General features: G+C 39.6%; 1 protein-coding gene across 5 annotated transcripts in view; it reads right to left on the bottom strand.

Annotated features, from left to right (window-relative positions):
• CPED1 (cadherin like and PC-esterase domain containing 1) overlaps nt 1-17,939 on the bottom strand; it is a 269,698-nt gene that overhangs the window by 28,734 nt on the left and 223,025 nt on the right. For all 5 annotated transcript variants that reach the window (XR_003516534.2, XR_003516535.2, XM_027574292.2 and 2 more), the window contains 2 exons: nt 11,295-11,412; nt 4,400-4,536 (listed from right to left, as the gene is read on the bottom strand). Coding sequence is in view for 3 of the 5 variants with exons in the window: in XM_027574292.2 (XP_027430093.2) it covers nt 4,400-4,536; nt 11,295-11,412 (255 nt within the window). In the remaining 2 variants the exon portion in view is untranslated. The remainder of the gene's footprint in view (nt 1-4,399; nt 4,537-11,294; nt 11,413-17,939) is intronic.

Here is a 17,939-nt window from a genome sequence, read left to right as displayed (position 1 = left end):
AGCATTTGCACTGCCTATTCGTGGCAACAGTGAACCTCGGCTTCTCACTGTAAAAAAATCTGAGTTTTACATATTAATTGACAGTCTTCAGGTTAGTAAGGCTACTATGCTGTTAGAATTTGCATGTTTAGGTATATCCCACTTTTACATAATCCAAGAAGCATAAATTGCTACACTGACAAATGAGAAACTCGGACTCCTCTCTTGCACTCCTGATTGGTTCCTGCCCATCATCTGTTCCTTCCAATCCAAGGGAAATCCAAGAAGGCACTAGGCTTGAGGGATAGGACTCTCCCTACAGATTCTTTTTGGGGGAAAAATGAAGATCCCTATTTTTTTCCAGTTCAGTTAAGCCATTTCAAAGTAACGTGTTTGGTAGATTGCTTATAACTACCACCACCGTCCTTTGTAGGCACTTTTAGCAACTTTCTAGAACCTGGGAGTCCAGGGTGTCACCCTCTAGGGGCTCTGTACCTTTGCAACCCACTATGTTGTAACACTCACTTCTCTCATGTGTCTCCTTCTACTAGAAATTTAGCTCTTTGGAGGATCGTGTTTGTATGCCCCTAGAACAGACTCTTAGCTCATCAAAAGCTAGATGAGTGAATGGGCAGTGGAACATCATGAAAGTCACAAAAAGTTTTGTTATACAAGGTTTCTGATGTGGAGCACCAGAGTTAAGCTGATGGAGTCGGTGAATAAAGAATCCCTTCGTCTGATGGGATCAGAACTGTAGTGCAGCCTTGCTGACCGCCAGTCCGAACCCTCTCCCTGCCCACGACCCTGCTACCCTTATGCAGATGTGAAGTAAATTTCTGTACAAAGTCGCTCAAATAACATGTTTCGTTTGAACGTTTGACACAGTAGAAACTGAGTACCCCCCTGAAATGTCAGTATATATGGTGTTTAAAAAACAAAATATTTATGTTACTTGTTTTTCTATTTTTGTAATTGGTATGCTTTAACATATATTTGTCTTTGGAATAGAATAATGATTATGAAAAATTCTGGGTAGGATGAGCATTGTCTTCATTTAGTAATGAAAGAGTGTCAAGATACTTTGTATATATATATTTTTCTCATGGAGAGTGAGAAATAAATATACTGGGAAAACTTTTTGCTAACCTACTTCTATTCATAAATGGTGTTTCCTTAAGATAAGTGCTATTTGCTAGTCGAAATTGTGAATGTTTACACAATTATGTCTGTGCTGTGTGGTGTGTGTGTGCGTGCATGCACCTGTCTGTATATTATCACGTCCCATGATTGTAAATATAAAATTTCTTTCTCAGACTCTCCTTTGCATTTCCACTGCCTCGGTCCTAATTCTGATTTATACAACCTTTTAAAATACAGATTTTTAGACTAAAAAATGCTTACCCATGAAAATGAAAATCATACAGATATTTTAAAAGATCTCTTCACCCTTCGCCAATCATGCTTTGCTCCCTGAGCTGGCTTCGTAGGCATGTGACCTGGGGGGCTACGCATAGTTCCTGCAGTGGGAGGGACCTGTGCTTGTTTTCTTGCTCTGCTGTTGCCTTCTTGGAAATTTTAATCATTTTGAACACAGGGTCCTGCACTTTCATTTTGCCCTCAGCCTCACGGAATACGTAGTTGGTCCTGTCACCAAGCCACCCCTCTCCTGTTCCCCTTCACTTATGTAATCATTTTTGACTGTGTTACTTCCAGAATTTTCTGTGTATGCAGGCATGTTAACATGTGTGTATTAGTTTTTACATCAATGGCATTATTCTGTACATATACTATAGAATATATATTCTATCTTTGAAACCATACTTCTTCAGAAATCTGTGCTTAGAATCTATACTTGCTTTGACTCCCCATTGTTGTGTGATGGAATTTTTCCGTTAAAGAGTCTCTGCCTCCCCAGCACCCATACCCTGCTCCCCGTAGGCAGTCTCCATACTGCTGTGGAGGGATTTTTTCTAATTGTGGCCATGTCACTCCTCTGCTAAAAATGGACAATGCTTCCCTGTGGTGTATAGAATACATTTGCATCCTGGTAAACACATTGGACTCTGTGGAACCATGGCCAGTGTGCTCGCAAACTGGAATTCTGAGCGTGAAGGTCTGAATGATGCCTCTGTTAGACTAAGAGATTCACTAAGATAAGCCCTCACTGCTAAGCAGCAGTCAGCTGGTCTCTGCCAGGATTGCCTAATCTAAACATAGCGTTTATTTTCAGACTTTGGAACATCCTCTGTAGCAGGTAGAAAAAAAAGGGATCTTCCTTTTTTCTTACCATTACTTTGTCGAGTTGCTAATAACCAGCCTTGAAAATAGCAAAGACTGTATCATTTGTGCCTCACCCCCAATTTATATGTTGAAACCTTGCCCCCCTTGAGTGATGTAATTATTAGGAGGTGGAACACCTGGAATGCAATTAGGGCCAGATGAGGTATTGAGGGTGGGGCCTCCATGACAGGATTAGTGTCCTTAGAAGAAGAGGAGACTGGAGCTCTATCTCTGTCTTGTGAGGACCGCAGCAAGGCAGCCAATGGAAGCTGGGAAGGAGCTCTCACCAGAGCCCAGCCCTGCTGGTCTCCAGATCTCAGATTTCTCAGCCTACAGAGCTATGAGAAATGAACATCTGTTGTGTAAGCCACCCAGTCGATGATATTTTAAGACAGAGGAGGAAGAAAGCTTTTAGCTTTCTATAAACTGATTAATCTACAGTATAGGATTAGATCATATAGGCTTCTTTTATTTTATAGATGAAGAAAGTGAGCTGGGGAAACAGTATGTGTCATGTCAAAAGCCATGGAATTTAGTTATGAATTAAATTAACATCTACTGCCTTTCAGGTTAATAGACTGTGACATCTTGGAATTTTCCTGAACGCTCTAAATTCTGAGGTCAGGACAGGATTCTGGAAGAGTTTAGAGATGTCTAACTATTACAGCAACAACTATTTTCATTGCTTCCAGTCCTGCATTTCTTAGATGTGGATGTTGGATTGTCCAAGTTGGTGGTTAAAAATGCCAGAGTAGTAGCCACACATATGTGTGTGATCATGGGAGAATTCTTCAATCTCTCTGAGCTTTCATTTTCTTAAGCAGAAAACAGATATAATAGCTACCTCACAGATTCATGATTAGAAATAAATAAGATTTTACCCTATCTGTTAACAAATATTTGATAAGCGACTATTACAAATCAAAAAGTTGTGCTAAGCAGTGAGATTATGTCAGTGATTCAAACATGTCCCTTGTCCTCATGAAGCTTACAGTCTGGTCAGATTAAAGGTATGAAAAAGTTAGCAGCACACTTACTTCCTTGCACAGAATCAATTCTCAGTTAATAATACTGATGGTTCATACATTTCTAAATGTTTGTTTTCTTCTCTTTCCTTTTTAAAAGTAACTAATATGGCTGCTTTATCTTCAGGGCTACTCTTGGTCATGAAAATTGGGGCATTTATATTGGAATCACCATGAAGAAGAATGTCCGTCCTCCTGCCCTGCTCTTTACCCCCTGTCATTATTTTTAAATTATTTGCTAGTAGAGAATCTGAACCTAGGCTGATCTGAAAAACTGGCATACATTCATCGCAGTGCTCTTTCCCTTATGCATTAATAGAACTTAAAAAAAAATAAATCAGGTTTTGAACTCAGTCTTGCCCCTATGTGAGCGCTTACAAATGGTTGGTAAGGAAATGTTCATCTAATAAAAAATACTTCGAAGATCTGGATAAGAATTACTTACTTCATGTTAACCAAGCATTTCAGTCTATGTGCCCAGTTCACACGTCCAAGAGCTCGGCCAGGATCTACCTACTCAGAGTGCGCCTAGCAAGGAGACACTGCATGTCCAACAAATCAGCTTAGAGGCCTCACTAAAGGAAAAGCAGCCTAGTGAGGTCCGTGTGAGACCTGCCCGGGAACGTGAAAGAAGATCAGGAAGGTTAGCGTGTCATGCACTCAGGAAGCTCTAGCAGAAGTGAGCTTGACATGCAGGGACATTTCATTGCTTGTGCAAGCGAGCTGCAGATGTCTGCTGTAACCGCGGGGCCTTGCTGGAGCCGCGGCTGACAAGGCCAGCTTCTCAGAACTGCCATCTGTCTGCGGACGTGGCAAGCTCTTACCAATGTGTGCTGAGAGAACCAGCATGGAATTGGGGCAGCCTGGGACATGACTTTAATGTCCTCCATCTGTCAAGTAGACTTATTTGGAAATAATGGATCATTCTGAGCAAGAATTGTTCAGGCTCTTCTAGAGTAACATTTACCCATTATTCTAAAAGCCAAATGGCATGCAGTTAGTTACTCTCTGTGGAGTCAGAGAGCAGGAATCGGTCTAGTCAATACAATTGCATGGCTCTTGGTGCTTCAGGTGGCATAAATGAAAGGCTTCCCCCCACTGGATCCAGAACCTACCTTCCTTCCTCCCAGGCACTGCTGGAGTTGGGGCTTAGTAAGAACACCATATTGGCAGTCGTGGGGCTGCCAAGTTATTTCCCTCCAGTCACAGGTCCTGTTGTCTGAACAGCTAAGGCAAGGCACAATCCATTGGCCTGGAATAGACAGCGAAATCTTTGTTCAGATTCTACTACTGAAATTATAGTTCGTAAGTCACTACAGAGAGAAGACCACTTTGACTGTGTAAGTCCACGGAGCGAGGCATGGCCCCCTGCCAACCAGATAGAATCACATGTAGAAATGTTCTGAAATAACACAGTCTGTGCCGAAATCAAGTATGAGTCCTGCTCTGTGAAACTACATTCTTAACAAAAAACCAAGAGATTGGGTGCTACTCCATTATTACTTGTTTTTAAATAATACATTAGGCACTAAGAAGGACCGAAGTAGATGGGAAGCCACTAATATTAAGGGAGCTGACCACAAATCTTCATTGACCTAACACAAGCTTAGGTTAGCAATCCAGCAATAGATATATTCCCCGCTTTCAAGAGAGTCAAGGTATAAGAGAAATACTTTAATATTCTGATAACTCATTATTTTGAAGCCTAGGTATTGTTCCTTAACTTGATCGGTGACCTTTTCGGTGTGAATCTCTTCAGCTCATTCTAGCTCTGTTGCCTTCATTTCCTCAGCTGTAAGACAAGGCATGTACTGTTCTCACACGGCTGGGGGAGGATTTCATGGGATAATGCATGTAATGTATCTAGCACAACTATGATATCATATTTACCTTTGTTACTAGGAGACTTCAGGCACAAAATAGGTCACAAGCTTTAGTAAATGCTTATGAGATAAATGAATATTCTCAATGCATTTAAAAATCTTTTCTATTTTATTGATAAAGTGATATGTATTCAAAACACTTGCACTTTTAGTGTGAGTAGACACATTAATAATTTGTTAGAAAAAAATCAAGAAATGATTTTTTTGATTTTTTTTCCTTTTTCTTCTTTTCAGAAATGGAGTTTGAACCAGTACATTGAATACAGAGTGGTTACTTACATCCTTTGTGGAGAAGACCCTGATGTCTCCAGCAATCACATGCTCTACCCTAAAGCTCTTGCTTATGTTACCCCTAGATGTTTCTCTTCAAAGTACCGAGGAGCTAAATATTCCTAGCTGCTTTTTGAGTTAGAAAGAAAAAAAAAATAACAACTTTATCCATCCTGGCTTTGCTTTCTGTTAACAAAAGTATCTGGTGTGACATTAATTTTAGTGGGAAGAATTCCTGCTTTCAGGCAATGAATATGGTGCGTTCACATTTCATTACCTCAAGGATGTCAGAATTGTGTGTTTGTGGAATAGTTAGAAATAATAAAATATGAAAGAAGATCTAGTTTATGGCTTACTAGTTGATCACAGGAAAGGAAAAAAAATGTGGGTATATTAGGAGAACTGGGGGAGATAAAATAGTACTCTCTGGGAGGATTTTAACTTAATACATTATTGAAATATCTACCTTACTAGACGTTAGGTGCTATTGGTGTTAAAATATAATAACTAAAAAAAAAAATAACATTTCATAGCACGTGTCAGATGCTAGGGATATTCTGAGCACTTTAATATATTAACGTATGTAAGCCTTTTAACTTACAATGCTAAACCTCAAAAAAATTTATAATCAGGTTAGAGGGTTACAATTTATACATGTAAAATAGTTACAGCATAATAAAAGTAAGGCATAATTGAGTAAAAATATCTATGTGGTGCCAAAAGAGTCTGGGCTCTAGAGACACACACAGCTGAGCTCTGCCTTCAGCTAGCTCTGTGGACCTCAACTCTGCACATTAGAGTCACCTTCAAAGCTTGTTAAAATCCCCATGCTCAAATTGTATCCTGGACTGATTAATTCAGAACCACTGGGTATGGAACTCAGGCACCGGGATTTTTTAAGTGCTTTCCAGGTGATTCCAATATGCAGCCACAGTTGAGAACCACTGTTTAACTTGGAAAAATTACTTACTATTCTCTCTAGGAGAAAAATATATATAGCACCTGCCATAGTACCTGATACCTAGCACCCGGTAGATATATTTTTCTCTCCCACCCCCACCTTAGGTAAGCCTTGGCGGTTCAGAATAAAGAAAGCATCTTGAGGGTCAGAGTTGTCTGGAAGTTCCCATGGAGCACATGAAATGTGGTCGGGTCTTCTGGATGGATCAGATTCAGAGAGCTGGAATGGGGGGTACTTTGGGGACAGTGATGAGGCAGCTCTAACAGCAGTGGGACTGAAGAAGGAAGCAGCCTCCACCAAAGATTCCATATAGGAGCAAAAAAGAAGTCTGCTCTGTAAAAGGCATTTCCGAAGTTTCCAGATGTAGAGAAGAGCCATGCTACTAAAAGACATGACATAGAAAATTTAGGAGAGGTGCTGGGTGTTGAATGGCAAAATGAAGACTGTCCTCAAAGGTGCTTGTTTCTCCATCCAATTCTCTTTTGTAACTTTTCTGTGGTTTTCATTCAGAATTTACCTTGCTTCTAATTCTAACTTTGCCCTGGAATATAGTGTTTGTAATCAATAACCACCTCCTGCCTATATATCTTCACATCTTCATAAAGATTTGCGGTCAGTGGGCATCCTCTCGAATGGAGTTGGAATGGGTCTTTGGATCTCCTGTCCATCCTCCTCTTTTACAGATGAGGTAAACTGAGGACCTAAGAATTAAAGGGCAGAAATGGGATCATGCTGTTAATGACAGGCTGGACCAGAACTGAGGTCTTGGGGTCTCCAATTTGCTGATCCTTTTGTCATGTTAGGCCAGGTGAGCACAAAATTAACAGACAAAAAATGAAATATGGCCTAATGACCTCTTTGGTAGCACTTACAGGAAAACCCACAAATAGGTTATTTTAATGAATTTATCTTTATTTTGAAATGCTGAATTTATTTAGTGGATTCATGTGTTGACAGAGACCGTGTTTTAAAAAAAAAGATTGTTAATTTTCTTTCTAATAGGATGGTGGTATGTGGGGGACGTAAATGTGTTTCTGCTAATGAGATTATATTTAGTAATATTTTGAAGGGCTCAGTTTTCATCAGATCCTTGAGTATTTCAGAGCACATGCATCCTCTCCTCCAAACACTCTCTCCCCCCTAATCTTGCTGACAGCTAATTTTGCACAAACTGGGGCCTTCTTTGGCCATTTGCTTCTAAAGCTGAAGAAGCAAGTGGCCAATTGCATGCACAAAAATCCAAATATGGGTACAATTAGTTTGTGGGCATAAAATCTCAAGCACATCAAAAGGACTCCTGATTGGGTCTCTGAAAACTTGGCCCCAGTGGTTCATACTACTATATATTTATATAGTCATAACTCTCTGCATTTTTGTATTAGTTAAAAATGCCCCCCTTTTTTATTGTGATTTAGTAATACTGCTTGAAATAGACATCTGTATAACATCTGCAGGACTGGAGTTTCTTGACATTTTAAATGATACCAGCTCTTAACTAAAATTGTCAAAAAGAGGGACATAAATGCTATGTTATATATTTAAGCATTGAATGAATCAAAGCTGTGATTTCTGAAATAGAGTATGACATGTGTTTTAGGGAATGACATTCTGAGGAATAAAAATGGCTTTTGGGAGAAGTTATTTGGTTTATAATTATAGCTTTATATTTAATGCAAGTTAGAGTTCAGCCATTTGAGTGAATCAGATTGGCTGACATAATGGAGAGAAGAAATTCACTTTTGTGACTTAGGGCCATGGTGAGATGTAAAATCATATAGATAGCACTAATTCCTGACTATGTTATAGAATAAAGCAGTTTTCACTCAAGAAAAAAGTACATCATATTTTCAACATTAGAAGTATTAAAATAAAGTCATATTTCCTTGCTACAAAGAAAAGATGATACTATCATCTGTTTACATATCATAAAATGCATTTGGAGCTATTTTCCTTTAAGGTACTTCTCATTCAAAAATCACTGTATAAATTTCTCTGTCAGATTAGAAGAATTCTTTTTTCATTCTTAAGCAAGAGATTTTATTCTTTGGCTGTGTCTCATAGTTAAATTATTTTCTAAACGCTAAAAATCAACTTAAAATTAAAGAAAAAAAAACAAACCCAGGCCCTCAAAATTATATTAGCTAGTGTTGTTGAAAAGACGTGTAGACCATCATTTCATTGGCAAGGAAAAAAATGTATCCGGTTTGCTAAATAACTGTAATGTGCTGTGAAAATAAGATTTTGGAACTAATTTATGGCCATATAAGCTAAAGCCGGAGTGCCTGAATCAACTTCCTTCCAACGTTGTCCACCATGACAGCTGCTTTCAGCAGGAGGGAGTCCTACTGTCAAGGAAGGAACTCTCTGGCCACAAAAAATCCATTCTTGCAAACTGCTGTTCCTGGTCTCACTCATTTGTTTTGAATCTTTAGGTCTTTAGGACTGTTATGGGAGGGGCAGTGAGCCTTGGTTGACCATGCCCTGACTGCTCACAGTCTTCCTTGGGAAGGAGGAGGACTTGGATCTTGGTTTTAGTTCAGCAACCATTTTATTTTATTTTATTTTATTTTATTGATTGATTGATTGATTGATTGATTGATTTTTAAAGATTTTATTTATTTATTTGACAGAGAGACACAGCAAGAGAGGGAACACAAAACAGGGGGAGTGGGGAGGGAGAAGCAGGCTTCCCGCGGAGCAGGGAGCCCGATGCGGGGCTCGATCCCAGGACCCAGGGACCATGACCTGAGCAGAAGGCAGATGCTTAACGACTGAGCCACCCAGGCGCCCCTCAGCAACCATTTTAAAATCACTGAAAGATGAAAAAGGGACATTCTCTGCTCTGGAGAAACATATAATCTAGGGCAGTTATCAGCAATGCACCTTTGACTATATTAATACACACTGTAATGTATGTACTTATACTCCTGTATCTGTGTATTATGTTCATTATAAAACAAAAATAAGAAGGATTAGATAAAAATAAATGCACATATATTTTCATCTTTACGGGCTACATCCTGTGGACTGTCCATCCCATGCCACGCCATCCAATGCATCATTCCACTCTGAAAACTACTGGTTAGTGAAAGAGAGAGAAACATGTAAAGTAAACATTTGGAACATAATGAGGTAAGTGCTATGGTGGACATGTGCCCCAGGTATTCTGGGAGCATAGCAGAGAAGCCAATCTGGGGGTGGGCTGGTAAGGAGAGGCTTCCTAAAGAGGAAAATACAGCATCAGGAGAATTAGGCCAAGATGGGAAGAAAACTTTCAGGAGCCAGGGACAGCACAAAGCAGAGCACGGAATCCTGCAGTGGCACTGTGGGCGTGAAGTGAAGCCAAGAGGCTAGGAGGAGCGGGCAGACAGGGAGGGCCAGATTTTGAGGCTCGGTGTTGTCAGGCTAAGGGACATGGGCTTGACTGGGGAGTCTATCTTGGGGTCTTCTCTCAAGAAGCCGAGCTACTCAAGTTCCTGAAGGTGTCTGCTTGAAGATAGCTTCTCCTGTTAAGGACCAGGCACAGAGATAGCTATGTGACAGGGCCTGGCGTAAGTTACAGCAAATTTAATGAGCAGAAAAAGATGCCACTTCCTGAGAAATCTCAGTACTATAGCTTTAACTTTTTGTTGAAGAACTTTTGACTTGGTTCAGTAGGAGGAATGGAATTAAGTTGTTTTATGACTCTCATAAAATGTCATCTGATAAAAAAAAATCCTTAACTAGACACATCGGTGTCTCCTTTGTATGTAAGAGTATATATCTCATTTAGCTGAGAATCATAAACCATACCACCTGACATGCCATAATGGGCAAATCCCTCCCTATGCACCGACAGTGATTTATTATTTAGAACACATGTTCAAGAACGGGGATATGCCCATGTTTGTTAACTGTGCATGCCAAATTGCGATTTGTACTGCCCATTTGTGAAACTCATTTCCCATTCAAGTTGTGGTGTGAAGTTCATGGCAAGGGTAGAAAAGCTCTTGAGTGTTTTCTCAGACTCTTTAGATGAAGGGAGACTTGGGGTCATGAGGCCAGAGGGACAACCAGGAATCTCACAGAAGATGCTCCTTGCTCCTCTTATCTCTTTGGAGGTATTTTTAGTCCCAGCTTTAGCTTGACCCCACTAGTCTCCACTGAAAGAAGAACACTGGGAAGGAGAGAAACAGGGAACGTGGACAGTGGCACCAAAGTGTCTCATTCCAGCTCTGCTCTATAATTAGGCAGCATTCAACACTGTAATTTCAATTTGACATCATGATTTTCCTGCCTCTATTAATGTTCAGTATATGGGAGATCTTAGTGATCATTCTCAAAGATGTTTTTTTTTAAATTAAAAAAATGACTTAAACCTAGACTTGTTCCCTTAAGCAGTTCTTTGGTTCACATAGCCAACAGATATTTATTTTGTCCCTACTCTGTAGAAATTACAGTGCTAGGTGAATTGATAGAGTGTGAACAAGTCAGACTCCCCGTCCTCATGTAGCTGATGATCTGGGAAGACTGACCTCAAAGAATTAATTACATACTTACATTTAAATGATTGTGGAAATGGTCATGGAAGAAAAGCACAGGGTGCTATGAAAATATACAATAAGGAAACAAATCAGGGGCTCAAGAAAGGTTTTCTGGTACAAGTGACTTTTTGGCTGATATCTGTAGATGAATATGGATGAACCAGGCAAAGAGCAGAGGGTGAAGAAAAAAGAATTTGGTGAATCAAATAGTTCACATGTTAAAGCAATGTATTCAGATTAATTCTATGTTACCATTCATCCTAATGAAAAAGTCATGTAGTACCTTGATTTTTTTGTATAAGGATAGTTTAAGTATATACTCATCTATATTAGAGGATTTTTTAGGAGAAGTGATATCCAAAGTAATCGTCACCTGTTGTGTCCCCAGATGGACAGATCTTTAGTTCGGGCTGTGAAATGGCTTCAATGTAGTCAGAGGAAATAGGCTGTAACCCACAGGTTTCCTCTGGGTGAATCAGCAAACCACAATCCTGCATTAAAATGGTAGAAATTAGCTGTAATTAACCTGACCTACAGTAATAAAATCTAAAAAAAATAAGATTATTTTTTGTGCCAAATAACTTTTGCAGATAAAAGGGAGCAATTTTTTACCCTTCTTGTGGTATTGACTTATCAATAGTTGTTTGTGCTAGAAGTAACTACTTGCATTGAGAGATGAATATAAATCCTAATGACAATTTAATCTTTATTTTGGCATTGATATTCATTACTGCATTAATACTGTCATTGATATTATTATTGCTCTGCCATTTTTTTAAAGAAATGGATGCAAGTTTTACCTTAAAAAAATACACCTGTGTGTTGTTGACTCATTAAAAATAGACTATAAGACAATATAACAAGTGAGAAAAACCATTAATGTGAAAAAATGGGAAATATTTGAGGAGAATGTTAACAGATGAATTTCATTTCAATGCACATTTATTAAGGACCCATAATATGCCAGACATGGAATTAAATACATATATTTTATTCAAAACTTATAAAAGTAGGTAACATGTCACTGCAGTGAATATCATTATAGATGCTTGTCTACTAAGCAATCCTTTCTCTAGTCTGACACGTGCAGTGGAGAACAGCAGTTTGGCTCTCAGATCTCTCTTCATCTCTCCTCTGCTCCAGCAGGTCGGAGCACTCTCATTTTCATTTAGCTTTTCCTTCCTTCCTTCCTTCCTTCCTTCCTTCCTTCCTTCCTTCCTTCCTTCCTTCCTTCCTTCCTTCCATCCTCCCTCCCTCCCTCCCTCCCTCCCTCCCCCCTCCTCCTCCACCTTTCCCGCTCCTTCCCCTCCCTTCTCTCTTTCTCTCATGCATATATGTGCTCACTTTTTATCGAGGTAAAATTGATATATAACATTATATAAGTTTCAACCGTAGAACGTTACAATTCAACATGTGTACACACTACAAAGTGGTCCTCTAGCTTCTTCTTACAAGGTATTGGCTCCTGTACCTCGCCTGTGTCCCTCCATCCTGCCTCGCCTGATTCCACTGCCTCCCTCTTCACAGGGTTCTGTCAGTCTATCACGAGGGCGGGTAAAATGCTATTATCTCTGCTGGGAATGCTTTCCCTCTAATTTTTCCTGGAGAGCATCTTTTTGTGTTTTAGGTCTCAGCAAGGCCTTCTTGGAACTCTGGCACCATTATGTCTCCCCACTCTCGTCCATGTCATCGCTGCTTGTTTCCTTCATACCCTTCACCATTTGATAATTTGAATATTTTCAAATATTCAAATATTTGATATTTGGTGATAATTTGTTATTTGTGTCTTTATTCAAATATTTGATATTTGGTGATAATTTGTTTTTTTTTTTTAAGATTTTATTTATTTATTTGAGAGAGAGAGAATGAGAGATAGAGAGCACGAGAGGGAAGAGGGTCAGAGGGAGAAGCAGACTCCCTGCTGAGCAGGGAGCCCGATGTGGGACTCGATCCTGGGACTCCAGGATCATGACCTGAGCCGAAGGCAGTCGCTTAACCAACTGAGCCACCCAGGCGCCCTGGTGATAATTTGTTATTTGTGTCTTTTCCACTAGACTGAACACTCCATGAGAGCAAGTAATTATTTCACGCACACATATACCCAGTCCCTACCATAGAGTAGGCAAATATTTATTGAATGCATAAAAGGTTAGGCATAATTGTTTCCCACTTCATATCATAAATTCTCAGTAATGGAGAGAAATAATTGGTTTGACCTCTTTGCTCTGTAACTTTGTCTCTAATGAGCAGTTTCTAGTCACCTTCCCTCACCGCTCACATATCCTCATACCCAACTCAGACTTCCACATCTCATATGAGAAGGTCCAGGACATTAAGGAACAAAAGGAATGAGGGTTATGTACAGACTTCATGAAATCTTGATTCAGTATACATATTTCCATTTTTAAATTCATAACTGAAGTTGGAATTTAGAATACCTATTAAAGATCAGGAATGTGATTTGTATTAAAGTGTTCATTATAAAAAAGCAATTAAAATAACACAAAGTTAATAATAATGCCGTGAGGAGTTTTAGTCTGAATAAACATCTATGAATGTGTGTGTGTGTGTGTGTGTGTGTGTGTGAGATAGCTATCTACACATTTATTTTTGGTACAGGCTGAACCTTTTTGTAAGGCTAGAAAAAATAACATTAAGCATCTATGAGACTGCAAAAAATGTTTGTATCAAACATGAGGAAGGGCAATGAGAAATAACATTATACACAAGTGATGGGATTGCAAATGAGTTCAGCTAGTTTTGGAGGGAAGTTTATACTAAAATAAAAAACTCACAGACTCCATAGCCCTGAAGTCAGACTTCTCAGAGTCTACTCTAGAGAAACCCTCATGTAATGTATAAGGATAGAACTAAATGGACTAACTAACATGGAGAGATTTCCAAGACACATGATAAAGAAAAAGAACAAAACCTAAAGAAATGCTTTGTTATAGAACAACATTTATCATATGAAACACACAGTGAACGTGCCACCAAGTCACCTAAATTCAGGTACTTCAGACTGAGATGTTATGCTCAATGTATTAATAAAAAGATACCTTTTAGCATATATAAATCAACATATATAGATAGAGATAGATGATGATAGATTCATTCATGCATGCAAATAATGTTGAAACATTTCTAAAACTCTGGATTTAGAGAAACCTTTGCTGAAAATTATTGTTTGGGGTCTCTCTGGTGTGTGTGTGTGTGTGTGTGTGTGTGTGTGTGTGTGTGTGTGTGTGTGTGTGCAAGGGCATATCCTAATATTCACCAGGAGGGCATCAGAGAGTCCAGATCACAGCTGACAGAGTCCTAGCCGTTCTCTGTGGAAGCCCCACGTGTGATTGACACGTATCAATCAATGAGAAAAATGTGCTCTTACATGCGCTGATGGCTTGTCCTGTGGGGGACCCAACTCAATCCCTGACGAGTGGGTGTGGGCTGTTTTGGGAAGCTTAGTCACAGGAGCTTTTCTGAGGTGACATCTGAACAGAATAATGAGAAAAATCAGGGGATGAGAGTTCTGAGAAGAAATTGCATGTCAAGCCCACAAGATAAAGCAGGAAAAGGATTTGTCTTACATCCTAAGTAAAAAAAAAAGTCATTTTTTAAGAACTCATGTGCTGACAATCTACATTATAATGATCAAATCATGGAACCTTTCTTGAGATGGCACCTCGAAGCTTATATACTACAAACTCCTACTCAGAGGAAGAACAATTAATTCATAATGTGGTCCTAAGCATTTTTGAATACAGCTTCAAAATGGACAAGTATTAATACCTAGCAAGTGCAAAGTTCTTGCTGAAAATGCAAGTCCCCAACCTCAAGTGGCATCATCTAGCTCATTGTCAGAAGTGCCTTCTTTATCTTGCACTGAAATCTACATCTCATTTGTTCTAATTATCTTCTTAGCTGCAGCTTAGAAAAAAATTACTATAATAATACAGAAGCGTGTTCTGATCCGACTTCAAAGCTTCTGAAACAAATGGCTGGAAACAGAGCATGATAATCTTCTAAAATGTCCCATGTTTGCACTTTCTGAATATCGGGGATCCCCCGTATGAGCCCGTGATAATAGCAGAAACATAATGCAGAGCACAGGAAAGCAGACTGGGAGTCCGCCTGGGTGACCACACCTGCTCCTTGGAACTTGGGTCTTTGTGTTTGAATTGTCACCTGGCGTCGTGCTATTCCTGCCTCAGGTGGACTTTCCCAGGGGCTACCGCTCTGCGACAGTTGGTAGATCAGACCCATTGGTTCTAACTAAACACCCACGACTCTAGTACATTCTAAGACAGGACAGGAATCAAAGTGATATTGGAAAGGACAGACACAGCTGAGGGTAGGAGAGGGAGAGCAGATTTCAAGGTAAATGAAATTTAGTCCTAACCTCCTTTCTGTAGTTGAGGTCAAAGAATATTCTATTGTATTCTGTTTTTCCTTTTGAAATTCTCCTTGGCAGTTAATCTTTGTTTGCAGTTCATAAATCTTAACCCTTTCAGTTAAACTCTTGCCTATTTTGGAAAGCCAAGGCAGCCTGCTGAAGTGGACGTTATTCATTTTCCAGCTGCAGCCAAACAATGTTACTCTTAAGGTTGAATGAAACACAGCATCTGGCTAAGTACAGACCCAAGTCTGGAGACCGGCTGACAGAGTTGGGGGAGTAAGAAGAAGAGTGGCATCAGTACAGTTGGGTGGGCTCTGTGCACAGTTTATGAAATAAGAGAATAGCAGCATACAGCGGAAAGAGCCCCACTGTGTTACGAGTCATCCTTGTGAATTTTAGTTCCAGTTTCGCCATGAACTGGCTGTATGATGTTGAGTAAGTCACCTGACCTCATTTTCTCAACATAAAATGATGAAAGGTGGAGAGAAAAGAGGGGGAAAATGCATTAAATGATCTCTTAAGTATGGCAGCAGGCAATGTTGGGTGCCTACACAATATCCATTCTCCTTTCTTCCTAACAAGAAGACCTTTGTTTTGTTGCAGGTAGCAATATATCAGGATGAAAAAAAAAGAGGAAGAAATTCTATTTCCCAGTCTTCTCTGTGGCTAGACATAGCCATGTGACACTATTCTAGCCAAAAAAAAAAAAAAAAAAGGAAGGGAAAGAAAAATTAGTAAGTGAAAGCAGAAGTTGACTACAGAATTCTAGAAAACTTTTGCTTCCCTGTTGTAAGCTTTGCCTCCTTGATGTGCATTTTTTTGGTCACTCTGTTTCTTGATTCCTCTTAGAATGCAGATGCAAGCTTGAAGGAGGAAGAGCCATGTTGTGATCATGAGACAACCGTGAGCAGAAACGTGAAAGTGCCCAGGGCATAGACGCTGCTGCAGAAATGCAGTGCCAACTTTGGGTTGTCTACCTCTGCACTTGAGAAACAAACTCATACTTGGTCAAACCATTACGTAAATAAGAATATGCAGCCAAACTTTTCTTTTCCTCTAAGAGTTTGTGAAACCTATTCTTCTCAGGCCGTATGAATCTCTCTGAGTACTGCTTTAGATATTAAAAGTGATTTACCTACTAATAACAAAATTTAAACTATCTTGAAAGAAAAACTCATTAGCATCTCTCATTTCTTTCCTCACTGGGGTGATTAGTAATTTGTTCAGGTTCAGACATATTCAAGAAAATGAATGACAGCTCTTTTGGTCGTAAGTGTCATCTCTTGGAGCCTCAGAGTTTAGATACACAGAAAAGGTAGTATTTAGCAGAGTTGCTTAAAATGGCATTAACCCCAAAAAGCTCCACATTTAGAGTATATCATTTTGCTGGAGACTTCACAGACTCCTGAATGGATTGCCATAGCTCTCACTAGAATGCAGTAAGATAATTAGCAGGGATTTCCTTGTTCAGACATGTGTAGAGTATATCTGTTTATAATTTTAAAAATTGACTAACTTTTCATGAAGTGCTACAGTGACTAACAGAAGAATATGAAAGTGCCCTTGACTTTGTCTGCTGCCCTACCCAATGAATTCATGATCACTATTTCTTGTTACCAATTTTTCTGGGTGGCTCAGTCGTTAAGCGTCTGCCTTCAGCTCAGGTCATGATCCCAGGGTCCTGGGATCGAGTTCCGCATCGGGCTGCCTGCTCCATGGGAAGCCTGCTTCTCCCTCTCCCACTCCCCTGCTTGTGTTCCCTCTTCCACTGTGTCTCTCTCTGTCAAATAAATAAATAAAATCTTAAAAAAAAAGCCTATTTAGTTCTTATAAAAGGTGTTTTGCCATAAAGGAATTAGTAGTATTTCTAATTTTTAATGTGATATTGCCATATTTTTGGAGCCATGGAGTATTTGATCTGGTAGGTGTCCTTATTTTATTTTTTTTAAGATTTTATTTATTTATCTGACACAGAGAGAGAGAGAGAGAGATATCACAAGCAGACAGACAGGCAGGCAGAGGGAGAGGGAGAAGCAGGCTCCCTGCTGAGCATGGAGCCCGATGCGGGGCTTGATCCCAGGACTCTGGGATCATGACCTTTGCTTTTCTGGACCCATGGAATCATGCCTTCAAGATGAAATAACTGTCTCCCTCTCCTACTAAATAATGAAAAATGCCCCCCTTAAATTTAAAAATATACATTCACTCCCTATGGCACCCAGTTCTTTCTGAGGCACCCATTTCTTCCTCTTTCCCTGGCCTGCTACTATTTCCAGGAACTCAGTAGTGACATTCAAACTGGGCAATCCTGGCACTGTCCCCTGAGAGGCAGAGTCCCCTTCCCATCAAGACCGATCTTTCCTATAAGAAATGAGGTTCCCAAAGGATCCTAAATTTGTATGGAACCACAAAAGACCCCAAATAGCCAAAGCAATTTTGAGAAAGAAGAACAAAGCTGGAGTTTCCTGATTTCAAACTATACTGCAAAGCTATTGTAATCAAAACAGCATGGTACTGGCAATAAAAACAAACACATAGATCAATAGAATAGAATAAAAAGCCTCCCCAAGGCCCATGCATATATGGCCAATTAATTGATGACATAGGAAGCAAAAATATACA

Source organism: Zalophus californianus, chromosome 12 (genome assembly GCF_009762305.2).
Source record: "Zalophus californianus isolate mZalCal1 chromosome 12, mZalCal1.pri.v2, whole genome shotgun sequence".
Taxonomy (NCBI): domain Eukaryota; kingdom Metazoa; phylum Chordata; class Mammalia; order Carnivora; family Otariidae; genus Zalophus; species Zalophus californianus.
The sequence above is the reverse complement of the archived record's forward strand: the minus strand, read 5'-3'. Positions and strand labels throughout refer to the sequence as shown.